Source organism: Rattus rattus, chromosome 9 (assembly GCF_011064425.1).
Source record: "Rattus rattus isolate New Zealand chromosome 9, Rrattus_CSIRO_v1, whole genome shotgun sequence".
Taxonomy (NCBI): domain Eukaryota; kingdom Metazoa; phylum Chordata; class Mammalia; order Rodentia; family Muridae; genus Rattus; species Rattus rattus.
The window spans coordinates 64,171,905-64,195,870 of NC_046162.1; the positions used below are offsets into that span (position 1 = coordinate 64,171,905).

The window sequence follows — 23,966 nt, forward strand, 5'->3', positions numbered from 1 at the left end:
CGTTAGTGCAGGCACCAGTGGCTGTGTTGTGGCTTCCCAGGCTAACACGCCGGGAATACGTCATTACTGTGCATCTGTCCTTGTAAGGCCAGTTTTCACGTGGGGAAAGTTCTGGTTCTTGCCCATGGAGCAAAGACTGGAACCCTACAACTCTCAAGAGAAGAACACACCTCACTCTAGGAGGCAGCTCTGGGTACTGGGGCTGGCGGCTGGGTTAGGACCATACTCTCCACCCTTTCTGTGCTCAGCCTGCATGCCTTCCTCTCAGGCTCCCAGCCTGGAGAAAGGAAGATATTCTGATAGTTTACATTTATTTTATTATTGTCATGTATATGAGTGTTTTGTTTGCTTGATTGTATGTATGTATGTATGTATGTATGTATGTATGTGTGTATGTATGTATGTATGTATGTATGTATGTATGTATGTCTGTATGAAACACATCTGTGCTTGGTGCCTGAGAAGGTCAGAAGAGGCATTGGATGCTCTGGGACTGGAGTTACAGCCACCATGTGGGTACTGGGAACTGAGCCTGGGTTTTCTGCAAGAGCAAGTGCTCTTAACCACCGAACAAACTCTCTAGATCCAAAAATGAAGATACTTTAAAGAGACACTGTGTCTCTCAATCTGACAGTTGGGACAATGGAACCCTCAATTGAGGAATTTTCCTGGGAATCCATGGAAAAGGCACCAGCCACAGGAGGTACCTGTCTTCCAGAGATTTCACACTGACCACCTCATAGGCTGGGGCTGAAAGCCAGATAATGATGGGCCAGCAGTGGGCAGGACCACACCTTACCTTTGTCCTCTGCTGGAACTTTCATCTCACTTCTGGTCCCTGAAGATGGGAGGGTGTGTGTGTGTGTGTGTGTGTGTGTGTGTGTGTGTGTGTGTGTGTGTGTGTGTGTGTGTGTGTGTGTGTGTGTGTGTCTTTCTCTCTCCTCTGGTCCCTGAAGATGGGAGGGTGTGTGTGTGTGTGTGTGTGTGTGTGGGTGTGTGTGTGTGTGTGTGTGTGTGTGTGTGTGGTCTTTCTCTCTTCTCAATGTGGTCACATTGAATAAATCTTTCTGCTCTCTACTTGCATTTGACTTTTGTGTGGGGTTCAGGTGGGGATGAGACAGGGTTTCTCTGTGTAGCCTTCACTGTCCTGGAACTCTGTAGATCAGGCTGGCCTAGACCTCACAGAGATCTGTCAGCCTGTGCCTCCTGAGTGCTGGGATTGGGTAAAGGCCTGCCGTTAGCTTTCTGAGGATGGGTGGCTGGACTGACATGGGACACAGGTTGTGGCCCCAAAGCTCAGCAGCATTGTCGGGTCCTCTTCCACTCTCAGACTTCTCCCTCTCATACCACCAACTTTTTCTCAAGTCCCATTTCTCTCATGCTCTTAGTGGCTTTTAGTGTCTCCGTTTTGCTAAGATCTTTTATTCTCAGACTCCCCATTTCTCCTCAGGCCCCTTCCCCCATCTCAGACTCCTCTCTTCCTCTTAGGCTCCCTTTCTCAGACACCTCTTCCCCTCAGGTTCCCTCTCTCAGGTTCCCCTCCTGGTCAGGATCCCACACTTGCTCACCCTCTTTCCTCCCTTCCTGGCTGCCCTCTTTCTCCCATCCAGGTTTCTTGCCCCTTGTCTCAGATTCTTTTCTTCCCCTCATGTTTCCTGCTACTTCTCAGGCTCCCCTTCTGTTGCCTTCCACATGAGGATCCCTGACAGCACTCCTGTTTCTGCAGTGTGGGTACTCGATGAAGTTCTTGGGAACTGTGTCTGGATTCATGCCATACGATGGGTATTGTAATAGGGACCTCCTAAGCCCCCCATTCCTAACCAGAGAAAGAGCTCTATGATTCAAGGTGTAATGTAAGTGCTCAAGAAGCCACCAGAGATGCAGCCCTTCTACCTCAGATGACCCTCTCCTGTGAATACAATTCCACCTGTGTGGCCATCATGTGCCACACACTGGGGGGCATGCCTATGCAGAACACTGGCTCTGTTCTAGAGATACAGAGCCAGTCAAGCCGTGTTATCGACTGCTGAAGGAGACAACTGGGTTGACAGTTGTGATTATACAGTGATGTGCTGGCAACACCTGAGAAGCTACAGGGAGCTGGAGGATGGGGATAGGGTATGCTTAATGGAGGACAATAAAGCAGAATTAAGAAGGAGACATGGAGAAGGGAAAGAGGGAGGAAGAATGAACAGAAGGGAAACACAGGCCAGTACTGGAATGCGCGGTGGGAAAGCCAGATGACCGAGTGCTAGGAGGAACTGAAGAGCCAGCAGAAGCTGAGAGTAAGGACACTACAGCCGACCCCAGGTCCAAGGTCAGCTGTCAACAACACTTTGAATAATGACTGCTAATTTGACAGGAGCTGAATTATAAGAGACTAACCTCTGGGCAGATCTTCAAGGGAGTTTACAGTTGGGTTAATTGGAGTAGGAAGCCCCTTCCCTAATATATAGCATCGTTTGAGGACTGGAGTCCTGGATCACATAAAAAGCACATGAGCCCAGCAGCAGCTCTCATCTTCTGCTTCTGACTACGACATAACCAGCTGCCTTGGCCACAGGGTCTGGCTGGCGTGTCACCATGAACTTGAGTGCAATAAACCCTCCTCCTCCTGTAAGTAGTCTTTGTCAAGTACTTCATCACGGAAGTAAAGAGAGCAACAAACATAGGTGATATTGTGGCTAGGAGCAGAGGTTGGGACCGTCCCAGAGACATCAGAAAAGCAGTGGAAGGCATGGAAGGACAGGGTACTTCCTACCTATGTCACTCCCTATAGAGGTGGGGTGCACAGATGGGCAGTCCACTCAGGTAGAGCCATTCAGGAGGAAGGTAAACGCAGAAACACATTGGGAATGATGGTATGAAAACTCCTAGGGTGCGTTTGGAGGGTAGGACTGAGGCCTTGGCCCAGCTGGAAAGAGAAAGGCTGTTCACAGCATGAGGTGTGGCCACTGTGGGAACTGGGAGGGGCACAGCCTCTGCTTGAGTGACACAAAGACGAAGCAGTGGAGTCATGTGACTGGGGAGACAGATGCTAAGGCCATCTGGGACCAGCACCCAGGGTCACCGCTCCCAGAAGCTCTGCTCTAGGCTCAGAGACTTTCAAGGCAGCCAACAAACAAGCCGGAAGCCTCAGCCCAGCACCCAGGCCTGGCCCCCAGGGCTGCAGACTGCCCATGTCTGCAGCAGCAGAAGGCATCAGTGCCGCTCAGGAAAAAAGATTCCTTTCTTTGTTTTTAAATCAGAGCTCCGACAAGTCAAATCAAAGCCCACACGTTTACAGGAAACTCCTTAAGTACAGCTCATCTGAGAGTAATAAACTGTCATTAATTCATATCCTTCTAATTCTGAGTGTGAGTCTCCCAAGTCAGAAGATCTGAAATGATCACTTTAATAAGCCTTCCAAGCGGAGTCTGGCGATTATGAGGCATGTATTAAAAGATTTCTGTTTTGATAGGCTTGTCAGGCTACTGCAGGGCGGCAGCCATGGCTGCTCTTCCCATCTGCTTTCACCTCAGTGCTCACAGGGCCGGTGTATTCTGGTTTCCGCTCAAGGAGAGTGGCTCTCTCCAATAGCTCCACTTGGTAAGGGAAAGGTGCAATTCCCTTGACCTGCTTTCTGTCTGAGTTCTAGGCCAGCAGCCTCACTGAGTTGGAAAGAAAGCAAGGCTACCACAGCCCAGCAGAGCAGGAAAGCCAGTGACAGGTCACTGTGGAAATACAGGCTCAGTGAAGGAGGTGGGGGTGACAATATGGCCCCACTCTGAAAGCCAAGATCTTGCTAAGCAGTGCCTTCCTCAGATCAGGAACAATGACGAAACAGTAAGGATAGGGTAAGACGGAGGGGGAAGGAGCTCTTGGTGGACTGTCTACGTCACAATGAAACCCACTCCGACTTCTGTAAGTCTGTGTCTCAGGATGTCAGGAAACCAGATGGTGGAAAGGAAGGCATGAGAGAGCAAAGGTGAAGCAGCTATGGCATCATCACGGGAGCACGTCCAGAACATTCTAAAGGAGGATATCCTGGCCTGACTTTGCTCTCTTTACTTCAGAAGACCAGAAAGTATAAGAAGTGGATTTACACGAACAGTTCCATGCCAGACAGGGGAGGTGTGGGGCAGCACAGGCCCACCCAGGAGTCCCTGCCCTGTGCCTTCCTGCCAGTGTGAGCACAGTGTAGCTCAGCCCTGAATCAGTTCCCTCCTTCTCACGAGAAGCAGCACACGACACGTGAAAAGGAAGATGTTTCCGGAGGACAGAAGTGCACACCTGGCTGCAGCACGTCAGACCCTGGAGGTGGGGAGCACAGCAGGGATTCTGTTCTTCAGGATGCAGCAGAACGCCTAGCAGAGGGCCGGTGAGCTACGCAGTCCCCACAGGGCCCCAGTGATGTCACTGTCACTTTCCAATCGGGCTCACTACTTTCAGTAGTGAGAAGCCTGTGAGCCTATATACTATTCAATGACCTGTGTGTAAGGCAACCTCACAAGTGGAGCCTTCATGCTGGGCCTGGTGTGGCTGTGAAAACCACATATGTTCCTTCCTCCAACTTTTAGATTTGCCTTTTCCCTCCCACTCACATCATAAAATCCATGGTACCATTAAGGTTGAAAAACCCAAATTCTACGGAAAGATACAACCAACTAGAGCTCCCCAACATTGTGCTCAGTTTTCTGTTTCTTACATGTGCTTTTGTTATAGATGCATAAATAACGTGAATTTATACTCTCAGCCGACTTCCCTAAACCAAAGGGCCTCCTATGCCAGACACTGGAATCTTGCTTTTTGTTTTTTCTCTAAATTTTTTTCTTGCTACATGATATACAATAGAAAGACAAGAAAAATTATGGAGCTGTGGGAAGGAAAAGGGGTGCTGGCTGCAACCTTTGCCAGTTGGGCATCAAGAACTCTGCATGGTTTGCAGCATTCGCTGTTCAGGTTGCCAACATAGGACAATATCCTTGTTCTAGATACCAGTGTGGACCTTCAGACAGCCATGGCTCCTGCTGGAGGCTAAGCACTAGATGGACTTCTCTTTTCCTAGAGCCTCTTGAGAAACCCCACTTACTACCAAAGCTCCATCTTACCCCTCTTGTGCAGCCCTGCGATCTGAACGGTTTTATCTTGTCAGATTACAGTCCTGTCAGGACCCGGGCCATGCATCGTCTCACTTATTCAAAGGACACAGAGGAAAGGAAGATTCTTAGTAGCCCTTTGAGCTGTGGCTTGGCCACTGTTGAGACATGTAGATCTTATTAATTTCCTGGGTCCCTTTCTTCCTATTAAATCAGTGTTTAAAGACATGTTAAAAATGTGTTCTGAATAAGCCCCAGCTCTGTTTCAAACCCGGCTCACCCGTAATCTCTTTTCTGTGGCCAAGTCAAGGACTGGCTTTACCTAAGTGGAGGTCACTGACAGGACCCCTTCCTCTGGCTGCTACCAGCAGAGCTGGTCTGTCTCCTGCTGTTTCAAGTATATCTATAGGGTATACTGCACGATCTGATCCCACACCCTTACTTTTCTCCTGGAGGAGATGTTCCTGAGAATATCCCTGCAGGTACCCTCAGCACTGTGCACTTAGGAGAAAGTGCAACCTATTATTACAGAGAACCATTTACATCGACTTTTCTTTTGTAAAGAAAATGCATGGGCATTTGCCTCACGCACGCCTGTGCACCATATGTGTGTAGTGCTTGAGAAGGCCAGGAGAGGATGTCAGATCCCCTGTGACTAAAGTTACAGACGGTTGTCAAGTCCTCAGAGTTCTAGGACTTGAACTCAGACCCTCTGTAACAACAGTGAAGGTGCTCACACCGGCCAGCCTCAACTTTTCAGGGGACTGCAGCTTCCAGTCTGACCACTTGTCTACTGAATTGTTGTTTGTTTTGATTTCTAGGAGCCCTTTGTGTATGAGGGAACCCATTTTAGTTGTGACATAGTTTTGAATATTTCCCTATATAAAATTTATTTATATTCAAGTAAGTTTCTTTGCAAAGGCATCTAAATTTGGAATTGTAGGTTAAAAAGCTCAATGACGGGTTGGGGATTTAGCTCAGTGGTAGAGCGCTTGCCTAGCAGGCCCAAGGCCCTGGGTTTGGTCCTCAGCTCCCGGAGGTTTGGGGGGGAGCTCAATGACCCCCAGATTGAAATAGAATTTACCTGGCTTCTCATCTATTTTTTAAAAAATCATTTATTTTTATTTTATGTGCATTAGTGTTTTGCCTGCATGTATGCCTATGTCAGGGTGGTCTGATCCCCTGGAACTGCAGTTATAGGCGGGTATGGGCTACCATGTGGTTGCTGGGAACTGAAGCCAGATTCTCTGGTAAGAACAGCCAGTGCTTTTAACCACTGAGCCACCTCTGCAGCCCCTCTTCTAATGCTTTTATTTTACCTTCTGTGTTTAAAGAAGCTATCTCGTTAACCTAAACCCTACTGTCCAAAGTGAGCGATTAATCTCTACCATGCAGCTTTCTGTCTCTGTGACAAATTAAATACCTTCTACACTCAGTGTGAAAGACGGAGAGATGGGCTGGATGTGGTGGCAGGAGGGTCTGTGAGTTCAGGGCCAGCCTAGTCTAAATAGGAAACTCCAGGACAGTCGGGCTTTAGAGAGAGAGAAGACAAAATGAAATGAAGTTTATTCTAAATGATGGTTTTGACTGGCCAGCCCTGTTGCCTTCGAGCCTATGGTGAGGCTCTAGATCAGGGTGGAGAATACACAATGGAAGAAGCCATTTACCTCAAGGCAGCAAGGATCAGAGACAATGAAGGGGGTGGAACTTCCATTCTGCCCTCAAAGGCCTAAGAGTCCCACCTCCCACCCCCCCAGCCCCCAGTCTCAGACTACTTTCCTCTAGTCCAGGTCTATACTCAAGATCCAAACTACAGTAGCGTCTGGCTTTCCTACCATCACAGTTGAGAACTGCCACTATCATTCAGACTGCACTGGGGCCACCTCTGCACGCTCACCAGTCCACACGTCTGTCTGAGGCTGGTGCATCACTGAAGCCTCGTGGTTAGCTGGGCTCTAGGACAGGATCCCTACTACTCTTCTTCCCAGCCGGGGCTCCCTGCCTCTCCTTACGGATTTCTGCACATGAAGCTGAGAATGTGTCTAGTTCCAGAAAAAAAAGCCCATTGGCAGTTTTACTAGGATTATATTAAAGTTATAAATTAACCGAGAGATCACTGACATGTTTATGACACAGAATCTCCTCCTAAAAGAGAGCAGGGTGTGTTCTTATCTGCTGAAGGTGACTGTGTGTCTCTCAGGAATGGTTTAAGGTGTTGTTTGTGGCAGCTTTCCCCATCTCACGGTAGATTATTCCTGGATTTATGACCCTAGCACACACAGGCCGCTCTTCCTGTCTAATCTAGCTGTTGCTACTTCAGCTTCTGTATTAAGGCTTCTATTTCACTAAGTTCTTTTATTGGTATTAATAAAGCCTTTGGGTTTTCTAGACATAAACCTACCCCACCACACACAGTTTTGGGGCTGGAAGTCACTTGCTTCCTAAAACTCAGTTCAGTGCCTCGAATGACTTCTGTTATGTAGGCCTTACCCTGTCCCTGAGGGCTCCGCAGAGCTATGTTGGTGGCACTGAGATCACAATCCTTCTCTTAAGACAGAATCTTCCAGGGGTTGGGGATTTAGCTCAGTGGTAGAGCGCTTGCCTAGGAAGCCCAAGGCCCTGGGTTCGGTCCCCAGCTCCGGGAAAAAAAAAAAAAAAAAAACAGAATCTTCCTATGCAGCCCTGGTTGGCCTGGAACTCACTATGTAGAGCAGGCTGGCCTCAAACTCAGAATTTGCCTCCTATCTCTTGAGTGCCGGGATTAAAGATATTCCTAGGTTATTAACAACTTCTCCTTCCTCCTCCTCTTCCTCTTCTTTGCATGTATGATATATGTGTGAGCATACATGCATAACACACCTGTGGAGGTCAGAGGTTAACTTCGTAGAGTTGGTTCTCTCACTCCATGTTTACGTGGGACTTAGGGATTAAACTCAGGTTGCAGGCTTGCCCAACAACACCTTTGTCCACTGAGCCATCTCATCAGCCTTGACATCAAGATTATTCACAGCTGGTGACCAGAGGTGTAAGTGCATCCTTTTGAGGAGGACATTCATTTTGTCCTTCTCTTCCTTCACTCATTGCAGTTTCCAGCTTGCTGTTCCCAGTCCCCACTCTACCTCTGGACTCCAGTCGCTTTGTTTGCTGCTACTCAGCTTCATGGGGGAGGAGCACCTGCGTTTCCCAGGCTCTGCCCCCAGTACAGGCCAGAAAAGTTCTCCTTTCTGCATGGATTCAACCATGGGGTTGGCCATTTGTACTTCCCCCCCTTCTTGGCTACACTCACAGGACAAGTACTGCATGTCCCACTGTTTGCTATGACTCTGAGGTAGCACACCCTGACCACATGGGACTTGTGATGTCTGCTACATATGACCTGTACTGGGAGAAATGTCACCATGTGGAAACACTTATAGCCACTGCTGAAATACCTTCATATGGTACTCTATCTTACCAGACAGTGAGACAGCACCCAGAACCCATTTACACAGCACCAGCCTTGCTGACTGGCTTGCATACAGCAAAGGTTTCTGCAAACACATACCGCTAACACTTCCCTTTCCCTCCCTTCATCGGTTTTCTGCAGACTACAATCTATACTCAAGTCATAATAGACCCTGAAAGCAATGAGATTATACAGTTTTTCCTGTGACCATGTTCCTGACTCCTGACCCATCAGCTATGACTCTCATAGTGACAGGAGGGAAACTCTGCCCAGTCAGAGTTAGAAGACCCCCTCACCTGAAAGACAGCTCTAGGAACATGGTTTCCTCACAGAGAACAGAGACTAGAAAACCTCCGAAGTATAAAACTAAATTCATCCCAAACACAGAGACTTAAAAAAACCCTGCTAGCTTGAATGAAAAACGTCCTCTAGAGGCCCAGGTACATATTTGAACACTTGTTTCCCTGGCTGATGGTGCTGTTTGGGGAGGACATAGGTGCTTCAGAAGGTAGAACCTTGGAAGGAGCAGGAGGAAGTACGTCACTGGGTTAGTGGGTTATGAGTTTATAGTCTTGCCCATCTTGGTTTGCTGTCTCTGATCTGTGTTTATGGCAGATGTGATCTGAGCCTCTCTATCGGCTCTCCTTTGCCATGCCTCCCACTCCTTTATTGTCTTAATCTGGAACTGTGGGCCAAAGTAAACTTTTTCTCCCCTAAGTCACTTAAGGACCCCAACAGAAGAGTAACTAATCCAAAGTCTCAGCACACAATGGAAACAAAGTAATCCAAGGCTAAATACACAATGAAAGCAGGCAACCCTCACACCCACAGCTGGGTCCTGCACAGAACACAGGTGGAGGAAGAGACAAAGCAGTGTAACAGGAGCTGGGGCTGGGAGTCATGACTTTGAAGGAAGAAATCCGCTAATACAAAGGGCGAGGAGGTGTGAGAAGGGGGCTCATCTGTCTTCCACCCCAGGCATGGCACTACCTAGTTGAATCCTGAGAGAAACATGCAGAGAATGCAATAGGAGGTGTGCAGAGCCAAGGGGCCCTCCTCATGCTCCCATGGTCATCAGAGGTAGAGGGCTGAGGGAGAAATGGTGAGAGGTAGACGTGGAGAAGTTGAAACCCCTCCCCTGGGGAGTCCACTTAGGGAGTGGACAGACAAGCGCTGAGGTGAGATGGGCATCAGCATGGCGCAGTTGGTGGTAAGGCAACCATAGTAGGTCTTGCTGGTGTTCAGTAAGGTGCCTCAGACAGAGGAAACTGGGGTGGGGTTTATGGGGACAAAGTCCACTGTCATCTCCCAAAGCAAAGCTTAGCAGACAGGAAGCACAGGTGTCTGGCCAGAGGAGTGGGCTCAGAAGGAGTCAGTCTGCATTCCTCTCAGAGCAGCCCCACAGTGGGCCAGCAGAACAGCGTGGATGCTCAACAGTGCCTGACCAAAGGGAAAAGGCTGACCTTGAACTCTTTCAACTGAGCTTTGTGTATGTGAAGAGGCAAAATGTGGAGCAGGGGAGGCGGGGAGGCAGGGAGGTGGGCGGGGAGGCTGAGAACCTGATCAAATTTACTCAGAGAAATCAGTTTGCAGAGGAGACAGCAGACGCTGGGAGACTGTGAAGGATACACAGGGGCTGAAGAAGAAGACCCGCCTCCCTCCCTGCTGTCTTTGTCCCCTGAAGTCCTTCTGTGGCCTGCCTATGTGCACACAGGGCAGGCTTGTTTGTATGCCTGACTTTGGATTATCCCATCAATACCAACTCAGAGTGTTTCCCCACATTCCTTGACACTGTGCCCTTGATGTTCCCCAGTGGTGCTATATATAAAACTTTATTAACTGTAATTTGGAAGGTCTGCCTGAATTGCACATTAATTCTGTCTATGAAAAAACCCTCAATTAGCTGGAACCCAGCTTACACCAGTCCTTAATTAACTGCCTCCCTCCCTTATTCTTGTTAATTAGCAGAGAGACAGATGATAACAACAACTTGGGAAACTTATTAAAACCAAGCAGGCATGTCCTTTCTCATACATGGATCTTAGCTTCAAGTTTTTCGGGTTGTATGTTTAATTTGGAGTGTCAGGAAACTAGAAAGAGCCCATGAGATGGGGAGTGAGCAAGCCCTTAGGAGGTAAAGGGATGAGGAAGGAATATTACATAATAATGGCAAAGGGAATACTAACAACTTTAACTCTAACCTGGACCTACCATTGACTTCTGGCCTCTGCAAACACGTGCACCTTGCCCTGAAATACTGTTAACATTTTCTCCCATAACCACAAATCCATTCTCACTCTGTGAATTCTCAGGGACAGCACATGCTCATGTTCAACTGCGTGTCGTGGCCTCTGGCTTTGGTTTAGGGTCAGTTCCAGGGCAGTGTTAGGTCGCCTTGCAGCATCAGTCTTAATAAAGAATAGCAAGCCCATTTCTGATTGAAAATCAAGGAAGAAACAGTACAGGTCACTGTTGAAATCCACATCATTGGGGTATGAGACGCCAAGACATGGCACAGACTGACAGCTCAGAACCCCAACACCCAGGCACATGCGTACTGTGAGGCCATCACCATCGAGGCTGAATCTAGCCCCTTGCATGTTCATGTCCTTTGTAAATCCTGCCCCTTCCCTCACCTGCCCCACGTAGCTATCTGCCTGCCCTGACTACAGACAAGCTCACACCTTCTGCAGTTTTAAACACAGGGAGCCACACAGTACACAGCTCCATTACTGGTGTCTTTCAGTGGCACTGTTTCTGTTTGTTTTCACACGGCTGATGAGCACGTACGGATAGCTGACACATTCACCTCTTAGTGTCCATCTGGACTACTGCCAGCTTCAAACTAATACAGCAGAGCTTGGTGTGGTGGCCTATTCCTGTGACCCCAGTCCCTGAGAGCCTGAGGGCTGCAAGTCTCAATGCCAGTTTCCAGCTTCCAAGAGAGCCACTTTAGGTGTCATGATACAAGTCTGTGTGACAAGCAAGAACTCAGAATGGAGCTGCTGCACGAGGACACTTGGAGCCAAGTCTGACAGCTGGAGTGTGAGCCTTGGCTTTAGGGCTAGCATTAGGGACATGAAAGAGAACTGGTGCCTGCAGGCTGTCCCCTCACCTTCGAGTGAGGGGACACTCATGTAGTTGAAATTTTGAAAGGGTTTTGAGCCATGCGGATACATGGCTTGAAACTACTTTTCTTACTTGTGGCCTGCCTGTCCATGTTATGTTGTCTGCAGAGTGAAGACACTTTCATGTTGATAAAGACCATTCTTTAGGTTACTTTGTGGTTTTGTATGAAAAAAAAAAAAACAAAAATCCTCAGCTTCACTGGTTGCCAGTTTCTTCTTATGCATTAAGAAGTTTTATAGTATTTACTTTTACAATTGGTCTAGGATCCATTTGATGTAATTTTTAATATGGTCCACTTTTCAGCACAATGGATATCCCATTTCCGTATGAATTTGAAGTCAGAATCTTGGACACTGATTAAGATGTTTCCTATTTCCCTGGGATTTGCACTGTTTGATACATGGATCTTTTATTATATTTTGTCAGAATTTTCTGTTATTTCATATGGTTTATGAATTTGTGACATCTTTAATTCAACTAATTGTTGACTAATGATATTAAGACATACACTGATTTTTCTGACTGATCTTATAACCAACAAACAGTAATATTCTTAAAGGTTCTGCAGAGGCTTAAAAAATAAATTTAATCAGGTTATCGCATAGTGATTGAATACAAAGACAACTCAGAGGTCACTTTTTTCTCCTCTCTTTGTGCTATTAAGAATTTCCAATGCTATAATGAAGGCAAGCAGTGAGAGCAGGAACCATGGACCCATTTCTGAGTTCAGCATTTGTCTTGTTACGATCAGCCATGGTGGCTGTAAATTTCTTGCAGGCGGGGCTTGCCAGAGGGCCTCCCTCTGTTACTAGTTTGTTTTTTATTTTCTTTTTTAATCATTATTACCGCATATCATTTTTGTTTCTCAAACATGGTTTCTCTGTGTAACCCTGGCTGTCCTGGAACTCATTCTGCAGACCATGCTGGCCTGAGACTCAGAGATCTGCCTGTCTCGGTCTCCTGAGTGCTGGGATCAAAGGTGTGTGCCACTATTGCTCAGGTAAGTATTTTTACTTATGTGTATATGTGTGTTTGCGTCCTTGGAGGCCAGAGAGGATTTCACATCTTCTAGGAGCTGGAGTTACAGATGCTAGTGAGCCACCTGATGTAGGTGCTGGGAACCAGCTGAAAGTTCTCCTTAAGTATTATATGACGTTGTCTTCTTTTGTTAATATGTCAGCAATTTACTTTTAATCGTTGTCTGTTTCCTTTCTGAGGCTGTGATCAAACATCCTGACAAAGCAATGTAAAGGAAAGGTTTTTTTTTTTTGTTTTTGGCTTACAATTTCAGGGTGCAATCTATCATTGTGGGGAGGTCAAGGCAGGAACTGAAGCAGCCAATCACATCACCATCGTGGAAGGGAGGGAGGGAGGGAGAGAGGGAGAGAGGGAGAGGGGGAGAGAGAGAGGGAGAGAGGGAGAGGGAGAGAGGGGAGAGAGAGGGAGAGAGAGAGAGGAGGAGGAGGAGGAGGAAGGGAGAGCGAGCGCTTGTGCAAGCATGTGAACACACTCACTACTCAGCTCACATTCTTGATTCGGACACAGTACAGGACCCAAGCGAAGGACCAAGAGAAGGGTGCTGCAGTAGTGAGCTGTACTGTTCCTAACAATTAATGTCCTCAAGACAATCCCTAGATATGTCAGCTTGATGTAGAGGATCCCCTACTGAGCCACTCTTCCTTGTTGATTTTAGAGTAGTGGCTCTCAGCCTTCCTGATGCTGTGACCCTGTAATAGTTCCTCGTGTTGTGGTGACCTCCAACCATATGATTGTTTTCATCGACACTTCACAACTATACTTTTGTTCTGGTTATAAAGGCTGACATTAGGTGTCTTCCTTGGTCACTCCACCTGTCAGGGTCTGCATGTATATCCATGAGGGTCTCCTGTTGTGTTTGTCTGGCTTTTGTTTAGGTAGCAGAGTGTTAACTTTCCCATGAGGCAATAGAGAAAGGGTGTTCTGCTGCCCATATGTCTCTCCCTTAATGCTCAGGAATTCTCCATGGAAACCATCTGGACTTGTGCTGTTCTTTGATACGGAGCTACTGAGCTCATCTGTTTCCTCTTCAGCAAGTCTCCCGAACTTGCTTGTCTGTCAAGGTCACTCACAATATTTACCCCCCATCCTTTTAAACCATCAGTGGTATCACCTGCTGGTCCAGATTCCAGAACCTTCTCTCTGTGTTTCCTTCCTAGTCTGGGTGATAGTTCCTCACTCACCAATGTGTTTAACCAGCCTGGCACAGATTCCATGGGCTGGCCATTTTCTCACCATCCTGCCTCTTTTCCTGTCTTCATTCTCCCTGTCTCCTATGTTCTCTCACTAACCTCCCAGGCAGAAGCTGAGGCCAGGATCCTAACACACACAGTCAGGGACCCTCTGCACTGCCTAGCTGTGTTCTAAACACTATTCAGGTTTTACTTGATAGAAAAGAAAAATTTCCAGGCTGGAGAGATGGCTCAGTGGTTAAGAGCACAGACTGCTCTTCTAGACATCCTGAGTTCAATTCCCAGCAACCACATTGTGGCTCACATCTGTAATAGGATCTGATGCCCTACTCTGGTGTCTGAAGACAGCAAGAGTGTACTCTATAGATAAAATAAATAAATCTTTAAAAAAATTTAAGACTTCCTCTTTTTGAGGCCAGTGTGGTCCATGTATTGAGTTCCTGGCCAAGCATGGCTACTGTAGTGAGGGCCAGCATCAAACAAAACAAACTTCCTCTTTGAAAAGTTTAGATACAGGTTCACAGTTATAATCATGTGTATTCTATTAAATTGTACATATTTTAATACTTCAGTGAATGTTATTTATGATTATATAATAGATATTATATGTTTATACACATTTTCTTTTTTTTTTTTTTTTTTTTTTTTTTTTCCTTTTTTTTTTTTCGACAGGACCCAACCCAGGGCCTTTATCCTAGGCAAGCGCCTACCATTTCCCCAGCCCCTCTACTTTAATGTTTATTTAGGGACTGGAGCGATGGCTTGCTTAGTCAAGCGCTTGCTACTACACAACCATGAGGACCTGAGTTCGGATACCAGGCACCCACCCAAGTGTCTGAGCATGGCATTGTGCATGTGGAGTCCTGGCATATGACAAGGTATGTGAGGAGGGACAGAGGCTGGGCGAGCCTGAGGGCTTGCTGGCCAGCCAGTACAGCCAATTGAACACCCAATGCTGACATCTGGTCCCTACATGTATGTACTCATGCATATACTCATGAACATGCACACACAGGCTGGTTTGGAGTGCCACCCCACTGCAGCTGTAGGGCACACTGTGTGAGTCAATGCCTCTAACTGGTGGTAGTGTGTGCTCAGCCTGGGAGTGGCTTATTAAGTGGGAGGAATGCACACCCTGGCAGAGCATCCAGCCAGAGACAGCACTCCATCTTTTCTCCACTTACTGACACATTCTGTTCATTATCAAGGCAACACTCAGGCTTGTTTCTGCTGTAGTCCTGGCTACACTCCTAACCCATCTGTTCCCTCCATGTGCTCTCACGTGGCATCACAGGACTTTCTTTACTGTACAACACTGACTACGACTCTGCCCAGCACCTTCTTTGGCTTTATGGTAGTATGGCACTGCCTTTCATAGCTGTTACGTTCAACCTGCTTGTGTCTTTTTATTGAAAAATTATTTTTTGTAGGCACCACACAGTGTCTCTTTACTCTTCACCTAATCTACCCATGCTCCCACATGGGTTACCTTTCGTGTTGCTTTGATATGAAGCAGACTAAGGGAGGAAGGGTGTCTGGTGGCTGGGCATCCCATCTTGGTGGAAGGCTGTGCTGTTTGGAGCAAAGGAAAGAGCCCAGTTGGCTTTTTCCTCCCCCTTTTCTTGTGTCTGGGACTCCTCACCAGAGCACACTGTATTACATTGAGGGAAGGTCTTCCATCCCCAGTTAATCCTTTCTAGAAATATCTTTGAAGGCCTAGTCAGAGGTGTGCCTCACTACTGCCCTGGGTGTTTCTTCTGTGGTCTGAGAGTCCCTGGTTGTCCTGGAACTGGGTATGCAGACAGAAATCCACGCTCTCTGCCTTCCAGGTGCTGGACTAACAGCTGTCACCACACTGGCGTAGGCAATGCTAATCCACTTAAACTGATAATAAAATTCAGCCACTCAGCCGGGCGCTTCTCTTCTTGTAACTGTGCTGTTCAGCTGTGCACGCCTCAGTTACTGATTGGCACAGCCCACAGCTACCTCACCTTTCCCTGGGTTCCTGGTCACTTCCCTCCCTTCCTTCCACTATACTGCGTCTGTGTGTCTAAGAGTTCATATCTTCCGTGCACTGGCTGGTGCCACTGTGATGGCTGGTTTTATGTCAACTTGAAACACGCTAAAGTTATGTAAGAGGAGGACACCTCAGTTAAAAATGCTCCCATAAGATCAGGCTGATGTCAGCCTGTAGGGGATTTTCTTAGTGATTGGTGGGGGAGGGCACAGCCCATTGTGAGTGGTGCCATTCCTGGGTGGTGGTCCTGGGTTCTATAAGAAGCAGGCTGAGCAAGCCATGTGAACAAGGCAGTAAGCAGCGCCCTTATGGCCTCTACGTCAGCTGCTGCCTCCAGGGTGTGGCCCTGCTTGAGTCCTGCCCTGACTTCCTTCAGTGATGCTAAGATGTGGACATGCAGGACAACGAAACCCAGCCCCTGCATCACCTTGCTTTTGGTGATGTTTCATCACAGCAATAGTAATCCTAACAGAAACAGCTGTCTTTAATTCCTCTTCTGTCTCACGGGTTCTTTACAGAATGCTATCTATTTCTTCTTTATGGTGTACAAGAAATGGAACCCAGGGCCTTGTCCCCTGGACAAGTCTTGTTCAATACCTTTAACGGTCCCCATGCAGGTGACACAGGCCAGTTCAAAGTAAGAGCCAAGGAAGAGGATCCCTGTGGTGTCTCCCCAGCAATGCGGTTGCCATGAGCTCTCCCTCCACGCTGTTGTTTTCAGGATCACTTTAATAAACATCCAACGTGAGATTCCAACATTAGGGAGCAGAGATGCCAAAGCCACCCACACAGCACTCATCCCGAGTGTCCCCTGCGGTCAGGTGGCTTCAGTCTGATGCTCGGGGACCTTCAAGGTACGCCTTGCCATGTCTGGCCTGCTTCCATCTTTGAGACACAGCCGGCAGACTTCTCTTCAGAGCCCAGGTGCTGCGCTGTGGTCAGCTTTTCCATTCTCACGGCTTGGCTATGAAGTCTCCTAAACTTTGCTTTTCCTTATGGACTGCACCGGTACAGCCATTTGGGCATGAGGAGGTGGTGTTATCTTCCTCAGATTTCATGTGGCTGGGATGTGCTGAGCTTTCCAGATCTGTGGTCTGTAGTTTTCAATGAGACTAAAAAAACTTTCAGCCATTACTTCTTCAAATACAACACGTGGGACCCTTCGCAGCTGCTGCCTGGCTCCACGGCACTCCTCGAATTTCCAGCACTTTCCCTCCTCATGCAATGCCATCACTACTTTGTCCTGTGAGGCGGACCTCACTGCCGAGCGCCCTGATGTTCCTCATGTCACACACTGTTGTTTTATTTTGTAGACACTTGTCTAACGTCTTCCGGATGGTGTAGCACTGTCCTCGTTTGCCAGGCTGACATCCGCAGCATCTTAGGACAGTTTCCATGGACCCATTTTCTCCCTTCTAGGTCTATTTCCTGGATTGTCACATGCCTGGTCATTATCAACAGTGTTACGGTACAGTAATGAGGCCTAGGGAGTGACTCACTCTGGGACTCAGAACAAAAGGGCCTGAGGAGGGTCTCCCTGTCTGTCTCAGGCAGTGTCCCTGTAATATGCAATGCCCCTCAGTCACAGGGAACATCTCTCTTTGTATTGTTTTTCCCAGGGTCTTCTGCCTCTCTTCTGCCCATACCTCGTTCTTAAGATTTCTAAATGTGAGTCTCTGTGCACACACACGACTGCCATATGAACTCTGGAGGCCAGAGGACGGTGTCTGATCTGGTGGCGCTGGAGTTACGGGTGGTTGTGAACTACTTGGCATGGGTGCTGGGACCTGAGAACTTGCGTCCTTTGGAAGAGCAGCCATCTCTTCAGGTCTAAATCCATCTTAAGGGCTGGCTGACTCCTGTCCTTTGCTTGGGTCCTCCCAGACCCTATAGGAGTGGCACACAGTAGTGTTCCTCAGATACCTGGGAAAGATGGATCCTGATGAGCCTTTGGCAGAGCCTAGCCCGAGTAGGCACCATTCTTCTCAGGTCTCCAGAGCATGCCAGAAAACCAGGTGGCTGCCGCATAACACTGACAGCACTGAGCCCCAGGCCTGACTAGACCACAGGGCATCCCACCTGCGGACTGTTACAGTCTCACAGACAGACCATACATCACTTCACTTGCAGAGTGCTAAGTACCACGGACCCTCACAGTAGCAAACCTGGAATCAGCTGGGCACAGTGAGCTTGGTAGGACGCATGTGCCACTTGGGCTGTGAGGCAAGTGGGATGGCAAGGCCAGATGTGAAGAGGGGAGAAGAGGCTGCTCAGCCCTACATGGAATTACTTTTTCTCTGAAAATTATGTCCAAAGTCATTAAAAGAAGGAAAGATGAGGAAATGAGGCTCAGTGTTAAGCAGAAACATCCAGAATAGCCCTTAGCAAGATGGCTGCTGTTAAATAAACAGCTGCAACAAGCTGGTAGGAAGTTAACTCGCAGGACGGTCCCTAGTGCCTGCTGGCAGTTACAGGAACATTGCAGGCAAGGGGGTTCCCAGCTGAGCACTGGAATGGCTCACAGAAACTTCCGCATGTGGCAAAAGTGAGGCGTGGCTGTCTGCTCAGGGCACTGCAGTATCTGTGCTTACAGCAGCGTGCAGCCCTGGGCACGGGAAGCCAATGTGTCCAGGAGATCAACAGGAATGGAGAGGAGTTAAAGCTCCTTTCCACACCCACTGGAACACAGTGGCCAGCCTGAGTAACTTCAGGACCATCACTATGGTGAAGCAGTGACAGGAAATGCCACCTGTGTCCATATCCGGCTCCTCCTAAGGTTTCAAATGCAATACTTCTCCTTAGGCACAAAACTACAGAAACCAAACCAAATGAACAAACAAGACCGACCCCAATTGACAGCCATGATGACCAAATCTCTACGTGTGTCCATGCGGCCGCAGAGCGAGTGACTATTAGAGGGGCCGGAGTCTCAATCTCGGCATGTGTCCATGCGGCCAGCAGAGCCAGTGACTAGAGGGGCTGGAGCCTCAACGGCAGACCCGCAGTGTGGCACCCACACTCACAGACCCATGCTCTGTGACCATTTCTGCCTTTGCTCCTTGGCAGACTCCCAGGAGCCTTTCCACTGGGCTTCATGGCCCGATATCATGGAGCGTTGCCAGTTCTGAATACGCTGATATAGAGGATGAAGATAATGGGGCAGGAGAAAAGTCTTTTGTTTATGTAAGTTGGCCTTTCCGTGTATCTGAATAAGGGCAACATAGAAATGATCAAAAGTCTGGGCCCCGTGAGCCACAGAAGCAAGCTTCTAGTTTATCAAGAACATATTTCAACGACACAGGTGAGTTGCCTCTGAGGGACCCTATTACACTGAAATCCACAAAAGAGCTTTCTGGGTCATGGTTCTGGTGTTTCAAATGCTGCTGCAGGAGATGGGACGCCCAGACATTGCTGCCAGGATGCAGAGGCCAGTGAGAGAGGCCTGAGGGTGAGGAGGGCACTGGATGCAAGGCAGAGGTCACGTCAGTCTTTTAACCCTAAACCCAGTGCTGTGGCTACATTACCTCCACAAATACATGGTTAGACTGAGCACACAGGAGCAGCACTCGCCAGTCGGCCAGGAACAAAGCCCTAGGCCAGCAAGAGTCAAGTTCAGCCCCAGATAAACCAAGAAAGGAGACGTGGCATGGCAAGAAGACTCACAGCAGGGGCTCCATAGGATGCCCATAGCACGCACGGCAACTGTTCAGCGTGCACCAGGGCCCTGGCTAGGCTGTAGTCCCCCAAACCAGAGACCTGTGAGTAGAGGAGATGCACCAGGCTGGCTGGTCTAAGGAGACAGTTCAAGAGGCTACAGGGAGCTCACAGGGCTGCTGCACAGGGTCAGGCAACAAACATCAATAAAGGTCCAAGTCTCGACTGCACAGACAACAGGGATGGAGAGAGCACTGTGACAGAAACAACTGTGGTCTCCATATGGAAAATGCCCCCGGGCATCCTCCACCACACAGAAGCCGTCCATGAGCACTAATTCTGGGAGAACATCAGAGCAGCACACTGTCCAGCTGAGGGTGGAGGTGAGCGTGGGAGGTGCTGAGCAGGTGCTCAGGGGCTCTGTAGTGAGAGAGGTCAGGGGAGTCTAGATGAAGGAGTGGAGAGAGAAAGGAATGTGTGGCCTGTTGGCATGACAGACAGAGGGTCACTGTGGGATGTGGCACCTAGAGTCTCCAGGCCAGCTGGTGGCAGGGGAAGAGTCACAAAGAATATGGCTCAACAGAGTCCAGGGTAGAGGGTGTACTGTGGACAGCCTTAGTGGAGCATGGCCCAGTAACAGAGAACAAAGAGGAGCCCAGATCTCAACTTTGGTGACCAGGAGTAAAGAATGCCCTGGGAGAGGTTGAAGCTGAGGCTGAGCTGGTAAAACGCTTGCCTAGCATGCATGGTACCCCAGGTTCTGTTCCCATCACTGCATAAACCCTTAATCTCTGCACTTAGGAAACAGAGTGGGAGATCAGGATGTCAAGGCCATCTCCACTGCCTCACAGAAGAGGGAACAAACAGCCTGTGACACTGCCAAACTAGGTCCTCCTTCCCCAGACCTGCAGTGATTTTTGTCTTCCTGCCTCACAACTAGACCCAGAGCTGGCTCAGGCCATTATGCTCTACTCATCATAGTCAGAAGCACGGCCCTGTCACTCCACATTGTCTTCTCTGAGCTGCAAAGTCCCAATCATTTTATAAGGTTGGTGTAGCACATGGACTCTTCCTACATGATCCCCGTGCAATGTACACATGCACGTGCGCGTGCTCGCGCGCACGCACACACACACACACGTGCACGCGCACACACAAACACACACAGACACACACACACACACGATGACATGAATACAAGCCCACTAAAGCCAACCTAGAAACAGATGTGACTCTTTTACATCGGTGGTTCTCGACCTTTCTAATGCCACCCTTTGATAAGGTCCCTCATGTGGTAACTCTCAACCATACAATTGTGTTTGTTCCACTTCATAACTGTAACTTTGCTATTGTTATGAATTATAAAATAAATATCTGATATGCAGGATCTCTGATATGTGACCTTTGAAAGCATTGTTCCCCCCAAATTCTTGACTGTCTCAAAAGCAAGCCGTGAAGCAGAGGCACTGAGGCCGAGGCCAATCTCTTTGCCTCCCTCCTTGCCTGCCAGCTCTGTGAGCAGCCTGACCACACAGCAGTTCCATCTGCTCCCCACAGTCTCTGCCAAGCTGGTTCCAACCCCATGTGGAATGAAGCCTGAAATCACAAGGTCCTTCCCTGTTATCTACAACATTCATCTTTGATGCCAACACACCTGCCTGGGTACCCTGCACCTGCTGTCCACAGCTGATGCCAACACACCTGCCTGGGTACCCCGCACCTGCTGTCCACAGCTGATGCCAACACACCTGCCTGGGTACCCCGCACCTGCTGTCCACAGCTGATGCCAACACACCTGCATGGGTCCTGAACCTGCTATCACAGCTGCACCCAAGGATCTCACAGGCTATGACAACTAGATGGGCCAAATCCTGACCACTCAGGGAGCCCCCCTTGTGCTACAGCTTCGTCCCCAGGGGGACCAGTGGGGTTTGATTGGGATGCTGCCTCCCCTGGCAGCTGGTGGAATTGAGAACAGGCTCTCCTCATGGCCCATGCCCTGCACCCACCTTAGCTCCTCTCATTCAAGGAGAGCTTCTTCCCCTTCTCCTCCTCCCACGAGCTACTTTATATTGGGACATTTCAGAACCAAAGTTTATTTCTTAGGATCCTCTTCCCCATAGCCTGCTACAAATAGGTGAAGGCTTCATCCTCTGTCTGCTTCATAGAATTCTGGATCTTTCTATTGCTCCTTGCTTGCTTGAAGCATCAGCTTCTAGCCCTTTGTCACAGTCCTGACCCATACTTGCTGTCAAGGTACACACCCTGCCCCGCTCACAGGACTGACTGTGTATTTTGTTGTGCTCATGGCCAGTGACTCCTGCTCCTGTAAGTGTGACTCTGGCCCCACAATGAGTTTTTTTTAAGTCGTCTGTGCCTGTGTGCCCTAGTTGGCAGTTAAGACCAAGGATGGGGACAGCTAACCTCTTTGCCACTTATATACCTTAGCCAAAGCACCATCTATCTTTGTGGGGGAGAAAAATGGCTGCAGGGCCAGGAGTTATGAGAAACTGTGCATGATACAACTGGAAAGTGCTGGGGCTGGGAAGTCACCTGTAAAGAAGGACCACTAAGGTCCTCCGGGGCTACAGGCAGGATGGGTAAAGACAAAATGGGTGGTCTGAGGCTAAGCCTCAGGACCAGTGCTAGCATGTTTAAGGACAGGGAAAGAAGGGTATGGCAGGACACAGCTGTGGGGGAGGGGCAGGCTGAGCTTAGGGCCACTTGCTGCCATTGTCAGGAACATAGAGAACGGCCTTAAGAATGATCAGGGTACAGTCAGTGCAGGTGTCAGGGAGCACACAGAAGACAGACTGGACAGCTGGCAGCTGGCAGAGACTAGGGCTCCTTTGGTCACCAGAGGTGGATGTTGGGGAGAGTTTTTACTCAGTTTTGTAAGAGAGAAGGGCTGGGAAGGATAGCAGTCACAGATTGTGGGGTACCAATCTGGAAGGGCAGGGGAGACACAGGAGTGGCCAGCACCACCTAACACCTGGGGGATCACTGTAGATGAGGTGAGGCAGCTCAGGGCCCACAGGCAGAGTGCAACTTTCAACCCGTGAGGGTGAAGGAGGTTACTCACACTGTCCACAGCGAGGATTTTGGCCCAGATGAAGACAAGGAGTGGCCGCAGCTCTCGGGCCGAGCTCTGAAGCAGCTTCAGTACATAGGGGAAGATGCCCACCGACAGGGCCTAGAGGTAAAAGAGTCAACACAGCTGTGAGGCCCCTCTCCACTGCTGCTGCCTTAGCTCACTCCTCAAGTCACCAGCATCACTGAGGAGCCACTGTTGAATTCTTCCGTCCAATTCTAGACTTCTCCTCTCTCTCTCTCTCTCTCTCTCTCTCTCTCTCTCTCTCTCTCTCTCTCTCCTCCTTCAACATTATTCTTCCTATTTTGGGGCTTTTCTCCCTCCTCCTTCAATGCTAGCCTGCAAACAATCGCTCTTTGTTGACAATATCTAATTATTAAGAACATGGCGTGTGCTAGCCTGCTCAGCCCACAGCAGTCTGCACAGACCCTGTGCAGGCCATTTCATTGTGTCACACACTGGACAGCTACTGTTTATTATGGGGAATACATTTCTAATGGCTCCAACAGTATTGTTTTAAGCTTCTTTATTTAAAGTTTTGTAATTAGGTGTCTGTGTGCACATCTGCATGTTGGAACACATGTGCACACAGGAAGCCAACCTCCTCTCCTTGTTTTCTGAAGGTCTTCGGCTAACCCTGGAGCTCGCTGATGAGACTCGATGGGCTGCCAAGTTCTGGGGATCCACCTACCTGCCTCTTCCTCCTCCAGTGCTGGAGTCACAGGCACTGGCCCTGTCCCAGCGTTTACATGGATGCTCTGGGTCTGAACTCACAGTGTTAGAGTTACAGGTGCTAACCCTGTCCCAGCTTTAACATGGGTGCTCTGGGTCTGAACTTGGGCCCTTAAACTTACATACAAGCACTTTACCCACTGAGCCAACTTTGTTTCTTTTCCCTACTTCAAAAAATTTTTTTAATTTTATTTATTTACATTTCAAATGTTGCTCCCCTTCTGGTCTTCCCCTCCCTTTCTCCTTTGCTTCTGAGAGGCAAGTACCTAGCATCTACTCCCACCTCACCCACTAGTATCCCCCTGCCCTGGGACATCAAGTTTCTATAGGATTAAGTGCATCCTTTCCCACTGAGGCCAGGCAAGGCAGTGCACATGTAGTGGGGGCCGCGGGCCAGCCCATGTGTGCTCCTTGGTTGGTGTGAGTCATGGTGTTAGCTCGTTTTAAACCTTTACTTGCAAACAGAGACAAACAAGCTGTGCGCAGTGCAGACGGTGGAAGGCTCTAAGCTCCTTAGTCTGCAGGCTCCCCTGCCACTCTGATTTCTTGATGACATATTTATTGGAAACATGGGTCAGGGCTTGTTGGTTCT

At 48.7% G+C, this 23,966-nt stretch overlaps 1 protein-coding gene across 1 annotated transcript in view; it reads right to left on the reverse strand.

Annotated features, from left to right (window-relative positions):
* Positions 1-23,966, reverse strand: part of Rptor (regulatory associated protein of MTOR complex 1) — a 293,401-nt gene that overhangs the window by 53,008 nt on the left and 216,427 nt on the right. The window contains exon 13 of the mRNA XM_032914128.1: positions 22,634-22,744. Coding sequence (XP_032770019.1) covers positions 22,634-22,744 — 111 coding nt within the window. The remainder of the gene's footprint in view (positions 1-22,633; positions 22,745-23,966) is intronic.